This window comes from Oncorhynchus masou, chromosome 13 (assembly GCF_036934945.1).
Source record: "Oncorhynchus masou masou isolate Uvic2021 chromosome 13, UVic_Omas_1.1, whole genome shotgun sequence".
Classification (NCBI taxonomy): Eukaryota; Metazoa; Chordata; class Actinopteri; order Salmoniformes; family Salmonidae; genus Oncorhynchus; species Oncorhynchus masou.
The window spans coordinates 48,910,161-48,927,220 of NC_088224.1; the positions used below are offsets into that span (position 1 = coordinate 48,910,161).

At 45.0% G+C, this 17,060-nt stretch overlaps 1 protein-coding gene across 4 annotated transcripts in view; it reads right to left on the bottom strand.

Annotated features, from left to right (window-relative positions):
* The window catches only part of LOC135552472 (protein furry homolog), a 250,025-nt gene that overhangs the window by 82,007 nt on the left and 150,958 nt on the right, over positions 1-17,060 (bottom strand). For all 4 annotated transcript variants that reach the window (XM_064984132.1, XM_064984129.1, XM_064984130.1 and 1 more), the window contains exons 41-46: positions 16,202-16,403; positions 15,464-15,585; positions 15,020-15,207; positions 14,719-14,813; positions 13,712-13,948; positions 13,149-13,507 (exon numbers count right to left, since the gene is read on the bottom strand). In XM_064984132.1, the coding sequence (XP_064840204.1) occupies positions 13,149-13,507; positions 13,712-13,948; positions 14,719-14,813; positions 15,020-15,207; positions 15,464-15,585; positions 16,202-16,403 (1,203 nt within the window). The remainder of the gene's footprint in view (positions 1-13,148; positions 13,508-13,711; positions 13,949-14,718; positions 14,814-15,019; positions 15,208-15,463; positions 15,586-16,201; positions 16,404-17,060) is intronic.

The following is a 17,060-nucleotide window of genomic DNA, read 5'->3' on the forward strand; positions in this document are numbered from 1 at the left end:
CCTGAAAGAGGGCTCGAGAAGCACCTATGCTCTTAGAGACCTGGCCGCATGGTTGGAGGTGAAGGCAAAGGCGAAGAGCATCGCTCACCAGGCCACAATCTCAGCCATAGCCACCGGGGGAAGGAAGGAGTTTGAACACCAGGAGGGACAGAAAAGGCCAAATCCCACTACCATGTACTTAAATAGTGAAGCTGGGGAGGAACCCGGGAAGAAGACCCCTCTCAAGAGCAAGAACATCAAATTCCAGCCTTACTGCCCATATTGCAATAGTAAGGGGCACTTCCTTGGCTCAAGCCCCAGGGTAAAAAAGCTCACTCAAACTCAATTGAAGGCCTGGAGCACTTCAGTCGAGCGATGCTACAAGTGTGCCCGTAGCCATAAGGCGGAGACCTGCACATTGAGGAAACCCTGCAACCGCTGTAAAGAAATCCATCTCACCGTGTTGCATGATCTAATTCCCCAAGCACAGAAGGAGCAGAGTATGCTCATGGTAGGAGCTGCAAAGGAGCTGTACCTCGACCAGCAGAACCGGTCTCCAAGGGTCATGTTGAAGGTGGTCAAGGTCACACTGCAAAGTGAAGGGAGAAGCATTGATACAGTCGCCGTTCTAGATGATGGGTCAGAAAGAACAATCATTCTCACGGCAGCCACCCGTCAGCTTAACCTGGAGGGGACCCCCGAGACCCTTAACCTCTTACACTTATGGTGGCGCTATTTCATTTTTGGAAGAAAAACGTTCCCGTTTTAAACAAGATATTTTGTCACAAAAAGATGCTCGACTATGCATATAATTGCTACTGTTCGAAAGAAAACACTCTGACGTGTCCAGAAATACAAATATCTTCTCTGTGCGTGCCCTTTAACGTGAGCTTCAGGCAAAACCAAGATGACTTGGCATCCAGGAAATGACAAGGATTTTTGAGGCTCTGTCTTTCATGATCTCCTTATATGGCTGTGAATGCAAGAGGAATGAGTCTGCCCTTTCTGTCGTTTCCCCAAGGTGTCTGCAGCATTGTGACGTATTTGTAGGCAGATCGTTGGAAGATTGACCATAAGAGACCACATTTACCACGTGTCCGCCCGGTGTCCTGCGCCGAAATTGGTGCGCAAAAGTCACCTGCCAGTATTTTTCCATGGGGCACAGAGAGAGAAGCAAGCTTCCACGAACTGCATGTCAATGAAGAGATATGTGAAAAAACACCTTGAGGATTGATTCCAAACAACGTTTGCCATGTTTCGGTCGATATTATGTAGTTAATCCGGAAAAAGTTTCACGTTGTAGGTGACTGCATTTTCGGTTCGTTTCGGTAGCCAGGCGCAATGTAGAAAACGGAACGATTTCTCCTACACACAGACGCTTTCAGGAAACACTGCGCATTTGGTATGTGGCTGGGAGTCTCCTCATTGAAAACATCAGAAGCTCTTCAAAGGTAAATGATTTTATTTATTTGGTTATCTGGCTTTTGTGAAAATGTTGCGTGCTACATGCTACACAAAATGCTATGCTAGCTTTGCATACTCTTACACAAATTAGTCAATTTCTATGGTTCAAAAGCATATTTTGAAAATCTGAGATGACAGTGTTGTTAAGAAAAGGCTAAGCTTGAGAGCAAACGCATTATTTTAATTTTATTTGCGATTTTCAGAAATCGTTAACGTTGCGTTATGCTAATGAGCCTGAGGCTTAGTCACAATCCCGGATCCGGGATGGGGAGTTTCAAGAGGTTTCTCAGAACGGTGCGACATGACGTTATCCAAATGAAAGGCTCTGCTGTAAAACCTTTAGCATTTCACCTTCAGGAAACAGGGACGTGGCCTATAACATCACCAATGCCTTCACGGCAGATGGCTTGAATCTCGCAGATCACTCCTGCCCGGTAAGTGTTCTACAGAAACAATATCCTCATCTACGAGGATTACCACTTCCTAACCTGGCCAGAGTAGCGCCACTTATCCTGATTGGGTCAGACCACCCACATCTCGTCACCCCGACTGAGCCTATACGAGCTGGACCAGAAGGAGGGCCCATTGCTGTCCATACATCCTTGGGTTGGGCTGTGCAAGGTCCATCCCATCTACTTCTCTCCACCCAAGCTGTACAGTCACAGCAAGTCCTCTTCACCAGAAGCAATCCAGATGCAGCCACTGACCTCCTTCGGAATGTTGAGATGCTCTGGAAGATGGACACCTTCTCCAACCGGAAGCTACAGGAGGTCACTCGCTCGAAACATGACTCCTATGCATTAGACCTCCTGGAGAAGAGCACCACCACCACTGAAATGGATGGCGTTCGCAGGTATGCAACCCCACTGCTACGGGTGCCCAACCATCCTCCTCTGGCAACCACGACACGGGCTGTACTCCCACTACTGCGTGGAACTGAGCGACGCCTGGTCAAGAATCCTGAGCTTGCAGAAGTTCATAACCGAGAGATTCATAACCTTGTGAAGGCAGGCTACGTCATGGAATTGACAGCTCATGAAGAGGGAAACGCACTCCGTGAATCCTGGTATATCCCTCACCATGTTATCCAGCAACATGGTGGGAAGTATAGACTTGTCTTCAACTGTTCATTCCAAGCTGCTGGTCAAAGCCTGAATGACTGTCTACTCCCCGGACCAACCTTAGGTCCTTCCTTGCTCGGTGTCCTTCTCCGGTTCCGGCAGCACTCTACAGCCATCAGTGGAGACATCAAAGCCATGTTTCATCAGATTCGTTTACTGCCTTCCGACACCACACTGCTCCGGTTCATATGGCGAGATATGGAACGAGATGCAGAGCCCACAATCTATGAATGGCAGGTACTCCCATTTGGCACCACCTGCAGTCCTTGCTGTGCCATATACGCTCTGCAGAGACACGCACAGGAGCATCCAGACAGTGACCCAGAAGTATTGGATTCAGTGGAAAATGCCTTCTATGTGGATAACTGCTTACAGAGCATCCCATCCACGGCTGAAGCGAAAGCACTCCTTGATAAAGTACGGAATCTCCTGTCCAAAGGGGGATTTGAGGTCCGACAGTGGGCTAGTAACAGAGCGGAGGTTATCCAGCACCTCCCGCCACAAGCTAGGTCCAGTAGCAGTGAACTATGGCTAACGCAGTCGGGTGCTAACCCAGAAGAGCCCACTCTAGGACTGAGGTGGAGCTGCATACCGGATACCCTGGGTATAAGCACCGCTCATCCCCGAGTACCGAAACCCCAACTCTGCGCACCATCTATCGGACCCTGGCCAGTCAATACGATCCCCTTGGGTATATCCTGCCATACACAACACGGGCCAAAGTCTTAGTCCAGGACCTGTGGCAGACCAAGAGGGACTGGGATGAACCAATCCCCCCGGCTGACCTAGTGGAACGATGGATCTGTTGGTAAACGGAGTTAACGGAGCTCTCTGATGTCCAAATGCTAAGATGTTATGTACTATCCTGTGCTGACCAACCGGGATCATGCCCGGAACTGCATGTGTTCTGTGACGCTTCGGAGCGAGCGTATGGGGCGATTTCCTATCTTAGAGTGGAGGATAAGGCAGGCCACAACCATGTCTCCTTTGTCATGGCCAGGTCCAGGGTCGCACCCAAGAAGCAGTTGTCACTGCCTAGGCTGGAACTCAGTGCTGCCCTTTCCGGAGCCCAGTTGGCCTCTACCTTGCGAGCCGAGCTCACCTTGTCAATCCAAAGGGTCATCTACTGGAGTGATTTGACCACTGTATTGACCTGGCTCAAGTCGGAGTCCTGCAGGTATAAGGTGTTCGTCGGAACTCGCATTGTGGAAATCCAAGACCTAACAGAAGTCCAGGACTGGAGGTATGTTGATAGCATAAACAATCCTGCTGATGACATTACTAGAGGTAAAACCCTTCAGGAACTGGCTCAACCCCATCGCTGGCGCTTGGGACCACCATTCATGTCCCAACCAGAGAACGAGTGGCCAACAGCCCCCAGGCGTACGGCCCCTCCGCAACCAACTGAAGCTCATGAGTTAAGGAAGTCCGCCCAATGCTACAGCATTTCTACGGAACCAACAACGGCTCTCCCTGACCTAACAATCCCAAACTCTGCCGGATCTGATCACCGCCACAAACCAGACCTCAGATGGGGTGGCTTCTATACCCACCTCCCTCGCGGCAGAGATGCTACTCCTCCAGCAAGCACAAGCGGTTAGCTTCCCTGAGGAGTTAAAAGCTCTGAAAGCCAGTAGGGAAGTGGCTAAGGACAGCCGTCTTCTCTCTCTTGCCCCAGAATATGATCCAATCCTTGGAGTGATCAGAGTCGGAGGAAGGCTGCGCCAAGCAGAGGTTTTGGACCCAGATGCTATCCACCCAATTATCCTTGACTCCAGACACCCTCTTACCAGGCTCCTCATCAAGAGTTATGATGAGCGGCTTCTCCACCCAGGGCCAGAGAGGGTCTATGGGGAGATGAGGCGGAAGTACTGGATAATTGGAGGACGAGGAGCCATTCGTAAGCACCAATACGCCTGCGTAGAATGTCAGAGATGGCGGGCCGGAGCTACGGTGCCCAAAATGGCAGATTTACCCTCTGCTCGCTTGCGCCTCCTTAAACCACCCTTCTGGTCAACAGGAGTAGATTGCTTTGGCCCCTTGATGATCAAGTTAGGTCGTTGTGTGGAAAAGCGCTGGGGCATTCTATTCAAGTGTTTGACAACCAGATGTGTCCACCTGGACATACTGGAGAGTTTGGATACGGAAGCCTTCCTCATGGCCCTACGGCGGTTTATCTCCCGACGGGGGAAACCCTACGAGATCCTGGCTGACAGAGGTACGAACTTCAAGGCAGGAGAAGCCAGGTTGGAGGAAGCCTTCTAAGCCATGGAACCCAGCCTCCAGGATCAGCTGATGGACCAACAAATCTCATTCAAATTTAACCCTCCAGGCGCTCCTCATTTTGGAGGAACATGGGAGCGAGAGATCAAATCTGTAAAGACGGCCTTACGAGTCGTACTAGGGGACCATTGAAACTGTCTTGAGGACCGTCCTGATAGAGGTGGAAGGGATTCTGAACTCCAAACCCTTGGTATATCTCTCTGCAGACATACGAGCCTAAATAACTTGCGGATGATTACTATTGACTTCTTAATGAACTGGACTGTTGAATTCCCTAAATTATGTTAATAATGGATGATATGATCTTTGATTATGAATTTGATTGGATACATGTTATTTGTTTCCTTTGTGATGCAGCACAGACTAATCAGTAAATATACCACTTTATGGTTAAAGGAATTCCTGCCTCAGTCTCATCCATTCCTGTCACCTGACACGTGACCACCTGTTCACCTTCACTGTCAGTCATCCTACCTGTCCAGCTACCCACACAGATTCCACTAATCTTTCACCTTATATGGCTGTGAATGGGCTACGAATGAGCTTACGCTTTCTACATATTCCCCAAGGTGTCTACAGCATTGTGACGTATTTTTACGCATTTATGTTGAAGAATAGCCGTAAGGGACCACATTGAGCAAGTGGTCACATGATGGCTCCCGCAGAAAATCTTGCGTAAAGTACTGAGGTGCCCATTATTCCAATCGCTTCTAATGAGAAACCAATTGCCCAATGGATATATTAGATATGTGAAAAACACCTTGAGGATTGATTCTAAACAATGTTTGCCATGTTTCTGTCGATATTATGGAGCTAATTTGGAAAAAAGTTTGACGTTGTAATGCCTTTTCAAATGTATTTCACTGCTTGTGCTACAGAGCCTCTCCGTGTTAGGATAGGAAGGTTTTTCTGTTTATTCATAGGCATCAAAGCATTCCATTCGCTGAGGAAGTAGACTTTGGGTTTGGGTGAAAGGGGAGGTGATGGGGGGACCTTTTTTCTTTCTTTTCTTTTTATTTGATAAAAATAATATATATATATATATAAATAAATATATATGAATAAATAAATAAATATTTCTATATATATTTATTTATATATATATAAATAAATAAATATATAAATAAATAAATATATATATATATTTATTTATTTATTTATTTATTTATATATATTTATTTATATATATAAATAAATATATATATATAAATATATATAAATAAATAAATATATATATAAATATATATATATATATAAATATATATATACATATATATATATATATTTATTTATATATATTTATTTATATATACTGTTGCATTTTTTATCAGTTTTCTATTTTATCTTTATCTTTTTTCGTTTCAATATTTTAGATGGTGAATAGGTAGGCCTAATCCTATAAAGTTATCTTGGAATACTAAAACAATGAATAATTCTGTCAAGAGGTTTTCTCCCATTTGAAAAAGCTAAAAGCAGATGGGGTATTTCTACAAGAGACCCATTTGCTCATTAAAGATCACTCAATGCTACAAAACTCCAGGTTTAGGCAAGTTTTCCATTCAGACTTTAACTCCATAGCCAGAGGGGTTGCAATTTTTGTTAATAAAATAATACATTTCAGAAAGTAATGGGAGACATTTAATAATAATTGGCACCATTTGGCAAACTCTTGTAGTACTGGTCAATATATATGCTGAATGTTGAATGGGTTGCTGGGGAAAATCCCTTCTCTGAGAACCCATCTTTTGATAATTGGCGGGGATCTGAATTGTGTTATTAGCCCGGCTTCAGACCGCTCCAACCCCAGAACTATGTCTCCTTCTGCTATGTCAAAGTCCTTCTTATATTTTATGGTTCAGAATGGGTGTACAGATCAATGGAGATTTCAGAATCCCCAGGCAAGAGAGTATTCTTTCTTTTCACATGCGCACCATTATTTTTCTCGTATTGACTATTTCTTTATTGATCATAATTTACTTCCAAATTTCACCTCTTCTGAATATTTCCCATTGTAATTTCTGACCATGGACCTTTAGCCCTCGACAAACTCATACTCCTCTCTGTTGGAGATTCAATTCTCTTCTCCTGTCTGATGCAAACTTCTGTAACGTTATCTCCACTTCTATTTTATTTTGTGGAATGAGGTAGGATGGACAGGTAGGGAGGGGTTGGATGTGTGAAGGGAGTAAAGGTGGTTGGGATATGGTAAAGTCTTTGTACTTACATTGATATACATTTTGGAAAACTTTAATAAAGACATGTCACCAGTTTCAGGAAACTAGGCTTATGTTGCGGGTCACTACTTCACAGGAGAGCCGTTTGAATAGAAACTTTTTTGTGCTTGGACATGCCGAGAGATGAGTTTGGATTGATCTGCCATATAGCACGCTTCTGTCTATTTGAGCTAGTCGATGTCTCGGTAATCCTGTCTAACGGGTCTTTAAAAAAAATGTATCACGTAGTGAAACTGAATACCTGTTAATTTTTTTATATTTTTTATTTAGCCTTTATTTAACTAGGCAAGTCAATTAAGAACAAATTCTTATTTACAATAACGGCCTACCCTGGACAACGCTGGGCCAATTATGCACCACTCCATGGGACTCCTAAACATGGCCAGATGTGATGCAGCCTGGATTTGAACCAGGTACTGCAGTGACGCCTCTTGCACTGAGAATCAGTGTCTTAGACCACTGCGCCACTCGGGAGACCACATATTTTACATCTGTCTCCAGGTTACATTTTAAAACTAAGGGCATCCAACAGGAGACTCGTCCATCCATGATGTGTACAGGTAAGATAGTCTAGCTAGCAACATTTTCAGATTTTACATGTTTCTAATTTTAACAGAAAGTAGTTTAATTTCAAGTTCATGTACTGTTAGCTACATAATGTTATCTGGCTGGCTCACTAGCTAAAGTTATGTGTCTGACCTTATTCATATCTTAGAGACATTTTCTTGGCTAGTTATAGCCTAATGTTATATAGCTAACATTGAACCTGGTTGATTAGCTACCTGCAGATTCATGCAGGGTAGAAACGTCATGAGTTGGGATTTGTTAGAGGAGTTTAATTCCTCTAACAAACCAATTCAATTATAACAAAGCAAAACACTTTGTCCGTTTCTAAGAATTTGTAAGGTTATTTTTTGCATAGAATAGACAAAGATCAGTCTCAAAATGAATCAATAGCGTTTATTCCCGAGAGCTCTGAACATACAGTGCCTTGCGAAAGTATTCGGCCCCCTTGAACTTTGCGACCTTTTGCCACATTTCAGGCTTCAAACATAAAGATATAAAACTGTATTTTTTGTGAAGAATCAACAACAAGTGGGACACAATCATGAAGTGGAACGACATTTATTGGATATTTCAAACTTTTTTAACAAATCAAAAACTGAAAAATTGGGCGTGCAAAATTATTCAGCCCCCTTAAGTTAATACTTTGTAGCGCCACCTTTTGCTGCGATTACAGCTGTAAGTCGCTTGGGGTATGTCTCTATCAGTTTTGCACATCGAGAGACTGAATTTTTTTCCCATTCCTCCTTGCAAAACAGCTCCAGCTCAGTGAGGTTGGATGGAGAGCATTTGTGAACAGCAGTTTTCAGTTCTTTCCACAGATACTCGATTGGATTCAGGTCTGGACTTTGACTTGGCCATTCTAACACCTGGATATGTTTATTTTTGAACAATTCCATTGTAGATTTTGCTTTATGTTTTGGATCATTGTCTTGTTGGAAGACAAATCTCCGTCCCAGTCTCAGGTCTTTTGCAGACTCCATCAGGTTTTCTTCCAGAATGGTCCTGTATTTGGCTCCATCCATCTTCCCATCAATTTTAACCATCTTCCCTGTCCCTGCTGAAGAAAAGCAGGCCCAAACCATGATGCTGCCACCACCATGTTTGACAGTGGGTATGTGGGGTGTTCAGGGTGATGAGCTGTGTTGCTTTTACACCAAACATAACATTTTGCATTGTTGCCAAAAAGTTCAATTTTGGTTTCATCTGACCAGAGCACCTTCTTCCACATGTTTGGTGTGTCTCTCGGGTGGCTTGTGGCAAACTTTAAACAACACTTTTTATGGATATCTTTAAGAAATGGCTTTCTTCTTGCCACTCTTCCATAAAGGCCAGATTCGTGCAATATACGACTGATTGTTGTCCTATGGACAGAGTCTCCCACCTCAGCTGTAGCTCTCTGCAGTTCATCCAGAGTGATCATGGGCCTCTTGGCTGCATCTCTGATCAGTCTTCTCCTTGTATGAGCTGAAAGTTTAGAGGGACGGCCAGGTCTTGGTAGATTTGCAGTGGTCTGATACTCCTTCCATTTCAATATTATCGCTTGCACAGTGCTCATTGGGATGTTTAAAGCTTGGGAAATCTTTTTGTATCCAAATCCGGCTTTAAACGTCTTCACAACAGACCTGCCTGGTGTGTTCCTTGTTCTTCATGATGCTCTCTGAGCTTTTAACGGACCTCTGAGTCTATCACAGTGCAGGTGCATTTATACAGAGACTTGATTACACGCAGGTGGATTGTATTTATCATCATTAGTCATTTAGGTCAACATTGGATCATTCAGAGATCCTCACTGAACTTCTGGAGAGAGTTTGCTGCACTGAAAGTAAAGGGGCTGAATAATTTTGCACGCCCAATTTTTCAGTTTTTGATTTGTTAAAAAAGTTTGAAATATCCAATAAATGTCGTTCCACTTCATGATTGTGTCCCACTTGTTGTTGATTCTTCACAAAAAAATACAGTTTTATATCTTTATGTTTGAAGCCTGAAATGTGGCAAAAGGTCGCAAAGTTCAAGGGGGCCGAATACTTTCGCAAGGCACTGTAATCACATGTACTTTAGTTTATATATCACACATAGTGTCCAAAATGTCCCTCCTCCTCTCCGACAAGGACAAAGCTGCTTCAAAAGTCCATTCCAACACACACATGTTGCTTATCATATGCTACCACAAGTTGCATAATCTACTGCAAGCCTAACGGTTTCTCCCCGCCTTGGGTGGGGAGACTTTCTTCCTGTTATTGGTTTCACAGTGGTCACAAGTTGTCTGTCACAATTTGGATGTTAACACTTCCTCTTTGCCTATTGTAGAAACATTCTTTGTTAGACAGGGTAGAATTAGGTTAGTTACAATCCTGCATCAAATGTATACATTATTTAATCATTATTCATAAAATCCTATAACAGGATTATGGTTAATTGTTTACCTAGATAGCTAACTAGCTACATGTCTTCACAAAAGACATGTCATTTGAGTGTGCCAGAGCGCAGAATAACTGATTCATTTACGAACGATCAACCCTTCTTATCGGTCAGAGTGTCCAGTGTGAGCTCTGAACGCCCCGAGAGCAAAACACTCTGAATTTACGAACAGACAATCTGACAGCACAGTTGCAGTCACCAACGCTCTGGATGACATAACAGCCTAACGAGCTCTGCTAGGGCGAGTAATGTTCTGTGAGCTGTTCTGTCATGTGTGTCTGAAAGTACAGTACCAGTCAAAAGTGTGGACACACCTACTCATTAAAGTTTTTTTAATTTTTTAAAATATTTTCTACATTGTCAAATTGTGAAGACAAACTATGAAATAACACCTTTGGAATCATGCACTGTAGTAACCAATAGTGTCAAACAAATCAAAATGTATTTTACACTTTAGAGTAGCCACCCTTTGCCTTGATGACAGCTTTACACAGTCTTGGCATTCTCTCACCCAGCTTCAATTGGAATGCTTTTCCAACAATCTTGAAGGAGTTCCCACAAATGCTGAGCACTTGTGTTACAACCTGGCTCAAGACTAACAAACGATGGCAAACCACACATTGAGTAAAGGAATAACAAAATTAAATTATTCCAGAAATAAACACTCACAACAATAATCAGATGAGGCATGAAGGTCAGTTAATTAGGTGTCAAACTGCCAAAGCCACGATGAAACAACCAAATGTATACATGGAGAGAGGAATCTCTTCCTGAATGGTGAAACAGTGGCTTTATGCCACAGCTGAGCTTTCACAGGTGTGCCCCATCAGCACTGATGACCCTCCCAGCTCTGCCCCACCTCTCCTACTCCGCCCACAGATCTCCTGCAGGAAGTAAGCACAGCAAAACCCAGTAGACAGAGCAGAGAGGGGCTGTCACACTTGTTACCCGCTTTTCCTTCACTCTGTGATCCAACATCCCAAACCATCTCAATTGGGTGGAGGCTGGCTGGATTGTGGAGGCCAGGTCATCTGATGTAGCACTCAATCACTCTCCTTCGTGGTCAAATAGCCCTTACACAGCCTGGAGGTGTGTTGGGTCATTGTCCTGTTTAAAAACAAATTATAGTCCCACTAAGAGGAAACCAGATGGGATGGTGTATCACTGCAGAATGCTGTGGTAGCCATGCTGGTGTGCCTTGAATTCTAAATAAATCACTGACAGTGTCAGCAGCAAAGCACCATCACTCCTCCTCCATGCTACACGGTGGGAACCACACATGCAGAGATCATCCATTCACCTACTCTGCGTCTCACAAAGACACGGCGGTTGGAACCAAAAATCTAAAATTTGGACTCATCAGACCAAAGGACAAATGTCCACCGGTCTAATGTCCATTGCTGATGTTTCTTGGACCAAGTAAGTCTCATCTTATTATCGGTGTCCGTCCTTTAGTAGTGTTTTCTTTGCAGCAATTCGACCATGAAGGCCTGATTCACGCAGTCTCCTCAGAACAGTTGATGTTGAGAAGCTGAACAGTTGATGTTGAGATGAAATTTCTGAAGCTGCTGACTCTTATGAACTTATCCTCTACAGCAGAGGTAACTCTGGGTCTTCCTTTCCTGTGGCGGTCCACAGTTTCATCATAGCGCTTGATGGTTTTTGTGACTGCACTAGAAGAAACATTGAAAGTTATTGAAATTTTCCGCATTAACTGACCTTCACGTCTTAAAGTAATGATGTAATTACTTGAGCTGTTCTTGCCATAATATGGACTTGGTCTTTAACCAAATAGGGCTACCTTCTGTATACCACCCCTACCTTGTCACAACACACCTGATTGGCTCAAATGCAATAAGGTGGAAAGAATAAGGTGGAAAGAAATTCAATTAACAGGCACACCTGTTAATTGACATGCATTCCAGGTGACTACCTCATGAAGCTGTTTGAGAGAATGCCAAGAGGATGCAAAGCTGTCATCAAGGCAAAGGGTGGCTACTTAGAAGAATCTCAAATATTATATATTCATGATTCCATATGTGTTATTTCATAGTTTTGATGTCTTTACTATTATTTTACAATGTAGAAAATATAAAAAATAATGAAAAACCCTAGAATAAGTAGGTGTGTCCAAACTTCTGACTGGTACTGTAGCGAGCAAGTTAGCTTGTGTGCTTGACTGCTGTTTGTACAGAACGCTCGGATCAACACTTAAAGAGATGAGCGTGGCTAAAACTTAAGAAGATGTGAACAATGCTGAATGGCTGTAGACAAAGAAGGGCTCTCCATTAGTACAAAAACACTCAAAAGTGAGTTAACAAGTTCAAAGCAAAATTACTTTCCCTATGTTCCTCAACTGTAGTGTATGATATACCATTTTGTAGCTCTGAGTCTCTACTTTTATCCAATGTAAAAAACACAGTTTCAAATTTTGCTCCATAAGACCGATTTGAGCCGGTCGGTCACAGCAAGGAGGCCTACAAACCTGACTCAGTTACATCACCTCTGTCAGGAGGAATGGGCCAAAATTCACCCAACTTATTGTGGGAAGCTTGTGGAAGGCTACCTGAAATGTTTGACCCAAGTTTAAATTGTTTAAGGCAATGCTACCAAATTCTAATTCAGTGTATGTAAATTTCTGACCCACTGGGAATGTGATGAAAGAAATAAAAGCTGAAATAAATCATTCTCTCTAATATTATTCTGACATTTCACATTCTTAAAATAAAGCGGTGATCTTAACTGACCTAAAACAGGGAATGTTTACCGTCAGGAATTGTGAAAAACTGAGTTTAAATGTATTTGGCTAAGGTGTACGTAAACTTCCGACTTCAACTGTAGTTCAGTACTAGGATTATTTATTTTATTCAGTCATTATCTTTATCAAGGGCGTCGATTATTTCAGACTCCACTGTACATACTGTATATACCAATTAGCAGACACTGTTATCCAAAGTGACTTCCAGTCATGTGCGCATGCATTTATAATATGGGTTCCGCAAGCTGGAATTTAAGCCTTTACCATATCGTTGCAAGTGCCATGCTTTACCAATTGAGTCACACAGGACTACAGATAACATACCTATGGCTTGTGAGGTGTCCACCACGGGCACCCGCGAGACAGGCGTGAGCTGGCAGAAGATGTGCAGGGTGAGGTCGGTGGTGGAAGTGGACGTGAAGCCCTTGAGGAGCAGCTGCTGGAGTCCGGCGAAGCCACTCCACCTCAGCTGGCCCTGCAGCTTCTCCAGCCGCTCCCTGTTCTCCTGCTTGTCCAGGGCCACGTGGGCCAACAGCTTGAGGAGCAGCCGCAGGGACATCTGGTACTCAAACTCAAAGTCTGACTCCATCAGGGACACAGCAACCCAGAAGATGGTGGCCAGCAGGTTGGACGGGTGGTTGACGTTGGCTAGGTCACTCGGGGGTTCTTTGGAAGAGGACGGACTGCGGAGGAGAGCAATGCGTTTATTTATTTTAGGCTTTCTATCCCAATAGATGCCCCTTGTGGCACCCCCAAGCCTTTGCCAAATTTTCAAACGTTTTCCAAGGTGTGTCCTTATGAACATGACCTCAAAACAACTGGGAGATGCCAAGTGAAAGGATTCATAAAAAGTGCTGTAGTCTACTTGGCTACTTGCTGTCCCCTACCTGCGGGTCTTGGTCAGCCCTCCCTGCTGGGTGCAGGCCTGGACGCGGTCCAGTGTAGCGCTGCGAGGAGGGTCGGATGAGCGGTCAGCCTCACCAAACCTCTTGGGGACGGAGTAGCTCCTCTGGTGACGGCTGCGCTCGGCTGTCCCCAGACCCTGCTGGAACAGGTTCAGCTGCCCCGTGCTCTTCCTGTTGGACACCAACTTCCCGCTGGTAAGGAAGTCTGGGGAGGATGCCCTGGAGAGCCAATAAGAGACTAGCGATGAGTTGAAACCATTAACAACCTGACATACAAATAACTAATAAAGGATTGGTGTACTCAACTCTAAATTGTTTGAACAAACAGCTTTGGGTGCTGGGTTGTAAGGTCGTAAGTGATAATAGATGTGTGAAATCTGTTGATGCAGCTACTACATTTTGTATATTCTTATTCCTCTCCATTCCTTATTCCATTAGGTGTTTGTTGTGGAATTGTTAGATATTGCTACACTGTCGGAACTTGAAGCACAAGCATTTCGCTACACTTTCAATAACATTTGCTAACCATGTGTATGTGACCAATAAATTGTGATTTGTTGCTGCAGCTACATCTTTCTGTTTCACTATTGGTTCACTTTACTGATTCAGTCTGAACCTTCTCCAATAAAGGGGCACTTGGACAGGCTTGAAAGTAGCTAGTCCAATCAGTGTCCTCTAAGCAACTGTGGGCGGGTTTAGTTTATGTTGCATTTGGAGAACATCAAAAGATTTGGACTTCTGATTGGTTGAAGTTGATCCATTTGCTGACTTTGTCTTGTTTTATAACGCCAGTAATTACAGCCATTCTTACAGCCAGAACAGTGTGGGTTCCAGGCGAATATAAAGGTCCATTACCTGATCTAGTGGTAGTGCTTCCGCCCCCAGACCACATGCCCCTGGAGGCAGCAGTTCGTTCGCAACGCAATTTATGTACTGTATCCCAATCTAGCTACATGTTAATACATTTGTTTTAAATTCTGCAAACCAACCTGTTCAGGATAGCCATTAGGTCATTGTTCTTGAGACATTCAGCCAGGTTGTCCACCACAGACTCTAAGGTGAGCAACACTTCCATAACATAACCCTAGAAGAGCAGGAGGACATTAAAACTGGGTATCTGCACAATCATCCAAGCCCACATCGCACACACACACACACGCACACACACACACACGCACACACACACGCGCACACACACACGCGCACACACACACGCGCACACACACACGCGCACACACGCACACACACTCCCCTGGACACACACTCCCCGTTCCCTCCGCCCACACACACCTGTACTTCCTCCCCGTGCTCCCCCACCACCTCCACCAGTCGCGAGAGCAGGTCGAACACGGCGTGGGCCGAGAGCGGCTGCCGCAGTCCCCGAACCACCTGGAAGGACCTCCCGGCGTAGTGGCGTGACAAGCTACACAGACCCATCTGCAGAGCTATGTCACTCAACTGCTGCTCCAGGTGGAAGTCTGGCCCACACACAAGAGATATGAGACACACACGCACAAAGCATGGGCACGCAGGCACGCACACACACATGCATGTTCGCTGATACACATACATGCGCGCACAGACACACACGCGCACACTGATGTCTACCGTCTGATGTCTAGGAGTCAGACTACGCTTTTACAAGGCAATAGGTGAAAGGAAGTGCAGTGGTTCCGGCATGATCATATAGTGTGGTAAGGTGTAGAATAGCGCTAGACTCTTGGGGAGGATTACCTGATTTGGACTCTTTGAACACAGACACCACATAACGCAGAAAGTTGACAAGCTGCTCAGTGCTTTTTGAGGTCTGGTTCTTGGGTGAGATAGCTTCGTGACACCACATGGGGCCACAGGCCCTGGAAAACAATAACACAATTGTTTTATAAACGATTATGATATCATAGAGAGGATAACAAATGTATAATTCAAACAGAAGTATACCAGTAGGGTGAAATTGCCCCTAGACGCTGATCTTGGGTCAGTTTAGAATTTTCCTTACTAATGGTTAAGGTTAGGATGGGAGAGGAACTGATCCTAGTACTGTACTTAGGGGAAAGCAAAGTGGAGCTTCAGTGGTGTTGCTACTTCAACAATGACAAGTTTGTTGTTGTGTTAGCCACACTAGACCACTAGGTGGCGTATGATGTGAGGAGTTGGCTCCTTGTTCTCTCACACTGACATCAAGTTGATTAAACTGACATGAAATTGCATGGCCATATATCGATAACAAAAAATCTTCAAGATGAAGGCCTGCAAATAATATTTCCGTTTGCCTTTGCCAGGATAAATAGCTAATGAAGTTCTAGCGTTCCACTCAAATCGGTGTGTTTGTGCATGCGTGTGCGAGTGTCTGTCTGTTGGTAGTGGTACATACTATGTGACTGACTGGTTGGCCGACTGCCTGTTTGTCTGTCTGACTGACTCTTTGCCTGTCCTTCGGATTGTTCATCCTTCGGTCCGTGGTCCACCTACCTGGTGGTGAGGAACTCAATCAGCTTGTTGGTCTTCTCGTCTGTCTCTGAGGGGCTTTTCAGCTCCTCCGTCTCCTGGGAGGAGATATGGGGCAGGTTGGAGGTGCTGCCTCCCAGGCTGAGGCTGGAAGAGGTGGACGAGGAGCTGAGGCCAGAGTCTGGTACTGGGGATGCCTGGTCCTCTTGCAGGAAGTCCATGCCACCTGGGAGGGAGAGGGCGTGGGAGAGGGAAGGAGAGGAAGAAGATGAGGATGAAAGGGGGATGGAGGGGAGAGGGATGAAAGGGGGATGGAGGGAGATGTAGGGGAAAGGGATGAGAGGGAGGGGAGAGGGATAAGAGGGAGGGGAGAGGGATGAGGGGGAGAGGGATGAAAGGGGGATGGAGGGAGATGGAAGGAGAGGAAGGGAGCGGGAGAGAGAAGGAGAAAGGGAAGAAAGGGGGATGGAGGGGAGATGGAAGGAGAGGAAGGGAGCGGGAGAGAGAAGGAGAAAGGGAAGAAAGGGGGATGGAGGGGAGAGGGATGAGAGGGAGGGGAGAGGGATGAGAGGGATAAGAGGGAGGGGAGAGGGATGAAAGGGATAAGAGGGAGGGGAGAGGGATGAAAGGGGGATTGAGGGGAGAGGGATGAGAGGGAGGGGAGAGGGATGAAAGGGGGATGGAGGGGAGAGGGGTGAGAGGGAGGGGAGAGGGATGAAAGGGGGATGGAGGGGAGAGGGAATGAGAGGAAGAGGATGAGGAAGGGAGCGGGAGAGAGAAGGAGAAAGGGATGAAAGGGGGATGGAGGGAGATGGAGATGGATGAGAGGGAGGGGAGAGGGATGAGAGAGGGGAGAGGGATGAGAGAGGGAGGGAGGGGAGAG